Raw genomic sequence first — 9,411 nt, 5'->3', positions numbered from 1 at the left:
TCCAACAATGACACGGATTACTGTTTGTTAAATATATGGTTGTGTGAGGTGCTTATCTATGGTTCGTAGATGGCAGTTTAAATTAGAATTGGCAATAAATAAATACAATTACTCTCTCTCAAAATATATAAGCATAAAAACTACACATACAGATAGAAAACAGTAATTCAGTTATATTTAAAAATAAATAAATTGCATTGTAAATCTATCAAATTAAATATTCAGTGATATAGTTGTAAAATAAGGGATAATAAATAGTCTACTTGTGCTTCCTTGCGCCCAAAAACAATACAAAATATATTATATATTTTTTATTATATATATGTGTATTTAAAATACATACATATTATTGTATTGTATATTTTTATAATATATTTATATATATATATATTTATTTAAAAATATATATTTTATTATGTTTTGTTTTTATGGACCGGAAAGTCCCTTTAACTCGCGCATGCGCAGCGGGCGGAGTCTGCGGAAGTCCTGACGAAGAGGTCTTTTGTTTTGGCTGCTGAGAGACTCGACAGTGTAGTTTCAGTCACCTGGTTAAATCGGTTTTTATCTGCACTACTTTCGGTGAGTACTCGTATTGTCACCTTCTCGCTGCTGTATCGCAGCTCAACCTCGGCACGTAGACGCTAAAATGTCGTTTTGGGGACTGTAAAATAACGTTTTTGGGGGAATGTTAGCTTAGCGTTAGCCACATTGTGGCTAAGCGGCGCATGGTGAGGCCCAGAGCTAACCGCTGCTAATGCTACATTTAGCCAGCTGTAGAGTGGAGAATCCTTGATGTCTCTTGTCCGCCACCCCTCACAGATTCACATAAACACTGCTGATGGCGGTTTTATTTCTGCAACATTTTTGATTTATTTAAACTAAAAACACAACAGCTCCATTGTACCACCTCGAACTGTCTTTTGTCTGTTTTGTCTTCATTTCCGCGTGAGTTGGACATTTTTAAAACCCTCTAATCTGGCTCTGATGACAAAATCAATTTCAAAAAACAAAACAAAATCCATATTGTATAAAGATGGAGATAAAATATTCTGCATATTCCCAAATAAATCCCAAAAATAAATAGTCTCAAAAATATATATTTGACATTTACATATTTATATATAGGTTACAACTATATTGAATGTATTCATTAGAAGGCTGATTAAATTCCTTAATAACTGGTAGTTTTTACACATGTACAACATATGTTATTTATTTAGCTATATATCGATAGATATAATTATTTACTTATTGGTTTATTTGATAAGGGACAGTGCACATAAATAAGAGAGGCTATTTTTCACCTGTATGTTACAAAGTCAACCTAAAAACAGAATATAAGATTAAATGTACAAAGTTATGCAACATTATACTGCACTGTCAACTACTTTTAAAGAGCATATACACTACATATACTTCTATTTGTCTTCAGGCTTTAACGTTTAAACTTGTGTAAGAATAATTTACAGTCGTGATCTCATGACATGGCGCTCAACCAAGTTACACCCACAGCTGGCATAACTGAAGGGAGCGCTGTGTATTGTTCACTCGTGTGTAAACATCTGTAATTAAACTTCTTCAGAGTGTCTTTTATGAGTAATCAAAAGCAGCAAAAGCCGACGCTAACTGGCCAGCGGTTCAAAACGAGGAAAAGAGGTTTGTGCTGTTTGTCGTGTTTGTCGTCGTATTATTCCTGGAACGTGTTTGTCGTTTACTGATCCAACACGTGCTCCACAGATGAAAAGGAGAGATTTGACCCTACTCAGTTTCAAGAAAGTATCGTGCAAGGCTTGAATCAAAGTGGCTCTGATTTGGACGCGGTCGCTAAGTTCCTCGATGGCACTGGCGGCAAGCTTGACTACCGGCGGTATGCAGAGACGCTCTTTGACATCCTGGTGGCCGGCGGCATGCTGGGTGAGTTAAGAAATACGTTGTTTACGTGTGCCTTCAAGTCTTGAGTTTTCCTGTAAATAAATAGATATTAACACTGTTTTGCTGATGAATAATATTCATATAAATATGATGTAGTTATTGACGCATGCCGCTGCTGTTTTCTTTTTGCTGATATGGTGGTTTCTCTCTCTCCTGCAGCCCCGGGTGGGACTCTATCCGACGACATGACCCGCACTGAGTTCTGCCTCTTTACGGCACCAGAAGACCTGGAGACCATGCAAGCATATGCTCAGGTAGAAAGCACGAGGACTCCTTTTTACAAGACGTTTGATTTCATGCATACGTTCATGGACAGAATTAACTTTTATGTCTTTTTCACACCAAAAAACAGGTTTTTAACAAGCTAATCAGGCGTTACAAGTACCTGGAGAAGGGGTTCGAAGAGGAGATCAAGAAGGTGGGTGTCTGTAGTTTGTTTTTAAAAGTGTTCATGAATCTATAAAGCAGATTGTTTCCAGCTGTAAAAGATAAAAGTTGAAGCTAAAGCCACACCTACAGTCTTGTCTTTCTGTGCTCTGTAGTTGCTGCTCTTTCTAAAAGGGTTCACAGAGTCTGAGCGCAACAAGCTGGCCATGCTTACCGGCATCCTGCTGGCCAACGGCAACATATCAGCCTCCATCCTTAACAGCCTCTACAACGAGAACCTCGTCAAGGAGGGTGAGGAGACGGCTTCCTTCTCTTTAGGTCCTCCGCAAAATGTTTGTTCTGGCTCCGCAGTCGGCACGAGAGACTCTCGTGTTCAGTGAGAGTGACACGATGTGTCTCGTTTTTCTTTAGGAGTGTCTGCAGCCTTCGCTGTCAAGCTCTTCAAGTCGTGGATCCACGAGAAGGACATCAACTCTGTGGCTGGCAGTCTCCGCAAAGTCGGCATGGACAACAGGCTGATGGTAAAGCAACTGTCCTGCACAAAATGTCACACGTGTTTTGTTTTTGTGTCAGTTTCCTCTGCTTTTAACTCCTCACCTAAAAATATCTCCGCCCCCGCAGGAGCTCTTTCCTGCCAACAAACGGAGCTGCGAGCATTTTTCTAAGTACTTCACCGACGCCGGGCTGAAGGAGCTGTCCGACTTCGCCCGCAACCAGCAATCCATCGGTGCCCGCAAGGAGCTGCAGAAGGAGCTGCAGGAGCAGATGTCCCGCGGTGACCCTCAGAAGGAGGTGAAACTGACCACTTCCTCTTGTCCGCAAGCCCAGTTTAAAGTGTCGTTCTGAGTGTTATTATCGTGTTAAATGTCTCAGTTGGTGAAGGTGTGAATGTCATTGTTCCTGTTTGTTAACAGCGTTCTGTGTTTCACAAACTTCCTCATTATTAACACATTTGTCAGCGTTCAGACGAGATCATTGTTGCCCAAACTGCATCGTTTGTAAATGACACAGCAGCTCTTGACTCCGGCCCTGTGTGGGTTTTCCTCCCCGTTGGTTCAGATTATCGTCTTCACCAAAGAGGAGATGAAGAAGTCCAACCTCTCGGAGCAGGCCATGATCGGCATCATCTGGACCAGCGTGATGAGCTCCGTGGAGTGGACCAAGAAGGAGGAGCTGGTGACCGAACAAGCCATCAAACTCTTGAAGGTAAACCACACCGCTGTGGTCCTGGAAGTCCTTTACATGCTCTGAATACAGATAAATACAGCTCAGGTTTTATTAAAGCACATAAAGTTTATGGAGTACAACGATGTTTAATCGAGGAATATAGTGACTGAATTTCGGAGGAACTTTCACGGTATGAAACTTGTTTTATTTTGGCGGGGTCCACCCTGACGTGGTAGCGCTTGTGTGAAGTTAACTGTTGCTGTGATTATCACGGAAGGTGTGAAAGTAGCAGAACTCTGGAAAGTACAGCAGGAGGAACGACGACACGCTTTGCAACTTTCTCTCCGCAGCAATACAGCCTTCTTCTGAAAGCCTTCACCTCCCAGGGTCTGTCCGAGCTCAGCCTGCTGCTGAAGATCCAGGAGTACTGCTACGACAACATCCACTTCATGAAGGCCTTCCAGAAGATCGTGGTGCTCCTCTACAAAGGTCTGTGTCCCGATAACCGAACCGCTCTGTTTTAGGATCACCGTTGACAACTAAACGCGTTGAATGTTTGCCGTTTTCTCCTCCTCGCAGCCGACGTGCTGAGCGAAGAGGCCATACTGAAGTGGTACACCGACACGCACATTGCCAAGGGGAAGAGCGTCTTCCTCGAGCAGATGAAGAAGTTCGTGGAGTGGCTGAAGAACGCCGAGGAAGGTAAGACACCCTGATGCAATGAAGCCGTTTAACAGCAGCTTTAATCGAGCTGTGACGTCTTTAACTTTACAAATACTTCGATTATTCTTTATTTCATTTAAAAGCGAGTTGGATAGTTTATTCTTTGCTCGAGTACGTTAATAAAAGACGAGGGATTAAAAAACAAAACATGGAGAAAAATCCACTCCGTTGGAACTGTACGTTTGCCATAAATGCAAATCACAATTAGGAAAATGTAACGAAGAGATGCATAAAGTCTTCACATTGAACACTAATTAGGATGTTAATGCAACAAGTTAACGAAGGATTGATCTGATTCCTCTCTGCAGAGTCTGAGTCTGAGGAAGAGGAGACGGACTAAAACCTCCGACGCCAGACCAGCTCTTTCCTTCTTCTCAAAGATAGCAGCAGGAGCTTCTTTTCCTTTTACCTCCTCTGTCTTCTATCCCACACACACACACACACACACACACACACACACACACACACACACGCTTCCACCACTCTAAAAACTAAACTAAATTTCTAAAGTCCTGATCCGTAAAACGTTTGTTCGTCGTGCCTCACAGTGGAAGCAGAAGGCGATGAATACTCCGCTCCTTCGTTATTATATTTTGGGTGTTATTGTTGTACTTCCTCTGTAGTTTGGATACGAAACATTCCACGTGACGTCGACGGCCGCTGCTCGTACGATCCGCGACGGCGATTTGGGGATTGCGTTCTTTCGCCGACAAAACTGCGATTTTTACCAACGTTTTTCTTTCACTTCTTCTTCTCCCCTTTTTGACTTTTGCCCGGCTCATGGTTTGGCTGCAGTTGGGTCCTAAACTCCGCCTCCTTTCTTGACTTTCAGGGTATTTACCTGTTACACGTGTCAGAAGACACGCCCCCTGTAAGATGCCTCGCCAGCTAACTGGTTATTATTGGTTTCTACTTTCTTCAATCGCATATGAACTGACTTTTTATGAAAATAAAGATCATTGAAATGCTTCCACTGTGTTCTTCTGTTTTGAATGGATCTATTATTCATTGTTATTGGCCATAACTTGCTTCTTAAACTTAACTTCACTTTGTAGGAATGTGATGAGTCGACTGTTTTTAAACATTTAATTATGTTAGAACTCTTTATTTTAGTACAAATAACTTATCGCCATCGGTCTAAAATCACCCGTAGCTGTTAAAGTGTTCGTTGACATAAAGTAGAAACATTATGAATGTTTGCAGACAGAAAACAAAAAGATGCTTTGATATTATTCTCATTTTTATTTGTATTGTACAAAAATACATTTCTCTTCAAGCAGCTTCAGTACTTGCGATGTGCAAAGGACACAAGCGTCCTGTATTCAAGTACACGTTTATACAGTCATGTTACACATTAGGTTAGAGGTAGGCCTTCATAGTTCATATTTAAAACATCGGTCTGAGGTAGTGTGCAACGTTTCCATCCCTATGTGCTGTATCATGAATATCAAGGGATCCCGCATGTAGAAGGTTTAGACTCTCCAGATGAGTGCAGAAGGCAACCTGATGCACTTTACCAAATGTTAAAAGCGAGTGTGCAACAATGCAAAAGTAAACATTTCACCACGCTGCAAATGTCTGAAACAGCTGAGAGACAGAGGTGAAGTATCCCGTTCACTTTAAAGGCTAACAAAGCGTCGCTGAAACCTGACATTTTACTTATTTATAAGGTTGTGTAAGATGATTGATTTCCACCTCTGCATTCAAGCAGCAATGATTAGGATTTAAAACTGTTTGGATTGTTAAAGAAGTAAATATCAGGTCCAATAAAATTACTTAATATTTACATAAAGCTCTGAAATCTCCTGAGTTTATCCAAAACAACAAATATGCATGCTGTCTTTTTCTTCCCGTCGCTGGTTGTTAAAGACATTTCAAAAGCTGCAGGAGATGTACACATTTTGGGCTTTTTGTCGTATTCAATCGCCTTGAAGGCATCGTTGGAGCCTCAACTGACAGCAACCGCTGCAGTAGCTGCTCTTCAGTTTACTTCATGTTACTTCATGTGTTTTTTTAGGAGATGTGTGTGTGGGGGGGGGGGGGGGGGTAGTTTGTACTATTTGTGGTATCAAAATAGCCCCCCGTCAGGTGCAACTTTACACATGATGAACTCAGGTTACAGCTCAACCAAAACACAGCGACGTGAACAGAAAGTGCTTTTCAGTGTTCATTTCTTTCTCTCGTCCCAAAATAAATGTATGTATGTATGTGTGTATATATATATATATATATATATATATATACACACATATATACATCAACATGTAAACAGCATGAAGGCGGACTCCCCCGTCTGTCCGCTGCCGCTTCGCTTCACACAGCAGACGAGTGCTTCCCTCCGTCTCTGAGCTGTGGAGGCAAAGAGACGGTCATTTTTACCAGAGTAGTGAATGCACCACGAGATGAATCCTAATAACACTCATTTTAGCCCCCAATTTCAATTATTTATTGATTTATTCAATTGTAAAATATGTATTTAAAGTCTGCTTTAATATATTACGATTATTTACAACTCAGTGACATAATATTAGTCCAACTGCAAGATGTGCAGGCAGACTTCTGTAAACACACGTCCACAATCCACAACACGTGTGTAAAGGATATAACTGATCAGTCTTTAAATATGAATACTATTTTTAATATTTGCAGCACTTTTCCATAAACATGTTGCTTTTTATAGTTTCTTTTCATCCCTTTTTAAAGCTACTTTTTCATCTACAAACTCTTTCTGCTGTCATGTTCACCTTTACCAAACTACAGTGATCCACTGGTTTTGACCTGAACACCACCTGGAATTCTATTTCCATCATAGAGAGGATGCGGCCTGCACATTACGCTGCGTAAAAAACAGCCCCGAGCATTGTGCAATGCACGAGACACCATGTCAGATGTCACCCTGGAGCAACAGGTGCAAGAGGCCGCTCACCAGTTTCCTCTGGTTGCTGAGGCAGAAAGTGCAGATGGGCCGCAGCGAGGGCGCGCTGTGCGCCGCGGCGCCGTGCAGGATGCTTGGGTAGCCGAGGCACGGTTGTCCGTCCCGGCAGTCCTCCCCGAGCAGCAGCACGTTGGCCAGGTGTGAGATGTAGCTGGAGGCCAGGCGCAGCGTCTCTATCTTGGAGAGCTTCCTGTCGACGGGCTCGGTGGGAATGAGCGTGCGGAGCGCCGTGAAGGCCGTGTTCACGCTGTGCGTCCTGTCCCGCTCCCGCGCGTTTGCTGCCTGCCTCTGTTTGCTCGCACCGGCGACGCACGCGTCTCCGCCTCCGCCGCGTCTCCGCATCCTCCTCCGTCTGCCCCTCCGGGAGCCGTTTCCAGCCTCCTCCGATGCCAGCTCCCCGTGGGGGCTGCAGTCTCTGCTGGACTTCCCGTCGGAGCTGTCGCTGCCGCTGTCCAGGTCGTCCAGGTCGTCCAGGTCGGAGGCGAAGCTGTCGGGCTGCGCGCTGCGCTCGCTGCCGGTGGACCTCATCCTGGCTCTGCTCTGGTCGGACTGGATCTGCTGGGGCCGTGCGCGCGGGCGGCTGCACATCACCTTATCCTGAGGGTGAAAATAGCACCGGGTGGCCGAGCAGCTGCCGCCGATCCGGTGACCGAGGGGGTTTGCGCCGTCCGGCCCCCTGCGGATCGGCATACCAATTCTAATAAATGACGGCTGCTTTCTGGGTCGCCAGCCCTCTGCGGAAAAGGGAAGACAGGTGGAGCCTAAAGGGAGGAGGGGGCACCTGTTGTGGTCTGGAGCAGCAGGGTTAAATTAGGCTCCCCTGATATGGGGCTGCCTTCAAGGCCAATTTCACTGAAGAAATATTGATTTTTTTTTTTTGGCCAACATTCAGTGTTACATAAAAACAACAAACTCCTCATGCAGGAATTTATTAAATGTGTTAAATATTTCAGAATAGTTCAAAACACTTCTTTCAATGCATTTGCTAAAACACTTAAAATAATTAAAGTACATGTTGTGCTTCACCTTCTTTCATCAATACAAGTGCAGTTTAAAGAAACAAATGTAAAAATGTGCACCAGAAACGTTCAACTTATTTCACCAGAGCAGAAGAAAATTTAATAATTTGATAAAATATTTTTAGCAATGACCTCTGCTGACTGCTGCCCTCAACTCAATATGTATTCTACTCATTGTATTATTAGAAAAACAGTATTTTATGATATTTGTATTTTTATTTATATATATATATATATGTATATATATTTATATTTGTGTCCTCATTCAAAGTTTACAAATTAGATTTTTGTATCTTCTTTTAATCGACATTAAAACTGGAGAATGTGTTCGTGTTTTAGAGACATATACTTTGTTACCTCGCGATTACAATATATTTTCATCTCTGAAACCAGAAAGAAACAATTTTGAGTTACTTTCCATTTTCAGCTACTTTATTCTTTAAATTACTAAATACTACATTTTGGAATGCAGGACTTAAAGCAGTATTTGTACACTATGCATTACGTCAGTACTTCTTCATCAAGAAAATGCTGACGTTTCATGAACAGTCACTTTAATTATTCCAGTGAAGCCAGTGCTCCTTCAGCACAAATTAAATCACAAATATTTCAGTTTAATAACTAATAACTGTGTGTGTGTTTGTGTGCTTCCTGCCTGTTGACGTCCAGGATGGAGGTTAACTTTGCTGCCTTGAAGCTTCCATTGAGTGACCAGTCCAGGTGGAACGTCCCGTCCAGAGTGTGCCCACCAGGATGGACCCCCCCTCCCCCCCCCCCCCCCCCCCCCTCTTGCCCAGTGCCATCTTTGGGGGTGGATATAAATATCTGTGAACGGACGATGCCTTGTGTGCGTTGCTCATACCCTCCTTCACTTCAGGTTGTTTATTTCATTTCAATCACATCATGAACTTAAAACTGAAACGTGTTGACGTTCTCTCAAGTTCATCTGCATTATTGTGCAGTTTTTATGTTCTTGATATTGTTGTTTCGCCACCAGAGGGCAGTAAAACCCTAATGATCAGTTCTAGAAGGTTTTTTCTTTTCTCCCCACAAGATACGGACTCATCTCTTGATGTCAAAGTCTTCCTTCAGGGTTAAGCTTGAAACAGGAACAGATTCAGCAGATAAACATTGCTTTTATCTTTTTCGCTATTTTACTTCCATCACATGTCGTCCAGCGGAAAAACATCTAAAAGACACATTTAATGTATTCTCAGAAAAACTTCCTGTGCGTAATCAGCTGGGGGA

At 42.7% G+C, this 9,411-nt stretch overlaps 2 protein-coding genes across 3 annotated transcripts; one reads left to right on the top strand and one right to left on the bottom strand.

Annotated features, from left to right (window-relative positions):
• Positions 1–483: 483 nt before the first annotated feature.
• LOC306797380 (eIF5-mimic protein 2-A) lies at positions 484–5,178 on the top strand. 2 transcript variants are annotated; one of them, XM_079296719.1, is made up of 12 exons: positions 484–579; positions 1,583–1,656; positions 1,738–1,914; positions 2,092–2,186; positions 2,285–2,350; positions 2,475–2,610; positions 2,731–2,840; positions 2,941–3,111; positions 3,379–3,525; positions 3,837–3,975; positions 4,066–4,188; positions 4,518–5,178. In XM_079296719.1, exons 2-12 carry the CDS (start codon positions 1,593–1,595, stop codon positions 4,547–4,549), a joined length of 1,260 nt encoding a protein of 419 aa, XP_079152845.1. In that variant the 5' UTR covers positions 484–579; positions 1,583–1,592; the 3' UTR covers positions 4,550–5,178. The 2 variants fall into 2 exon arrangements, with proteins under 2 accessions (XP_079152845.1, XP_079152846.1); XM_079296720.1 differs by lacking the exon at positions 484–579 and having other exon boundaries at positions 628–1,656.
• A 285-nt stretch (positions 5,179–5,463) lies between these two features.
• Positions 5,464–7,893, bottom strand: LOC306797325 (uncharacterized protein). Its single transcript, XM_079296645.1, has 2 exons — positions 7,136–7,893; positions 5,464–6,558 (listed from the first exon to the last, which is right to left on the bottom strand). The coding sequence occupies exons 1-2, from the start codon at positions 7,832–7,834 to the stop codon at positions 6,523–6,525; spliced, it is 735 nt and encodes a 244-aa protein (XP_079152771.1). The 5' UTR covers positions 7,835–7,893; the 3' UTR covers positions 5,464–6,522.
• Positions 7,894–9,411: the final 1,518 nt, after the last annotated feature.

This window comes from Melanostigma gelatinosum (assembly GCF_949748355.1).
Source record: "Melanostigma gelatinosum genome assembly, chromosome: 24".
NCBI classification, from domain to species: Eukaryota; Metazoa; Chordata; class Actinopteri; order Perciformes; family Zoarcidae; genus Melanostigma; species Melanostigma gelatinosum.
This window is presented reverse-complemented; position numbering and strand designations above follow the sequence as displayed.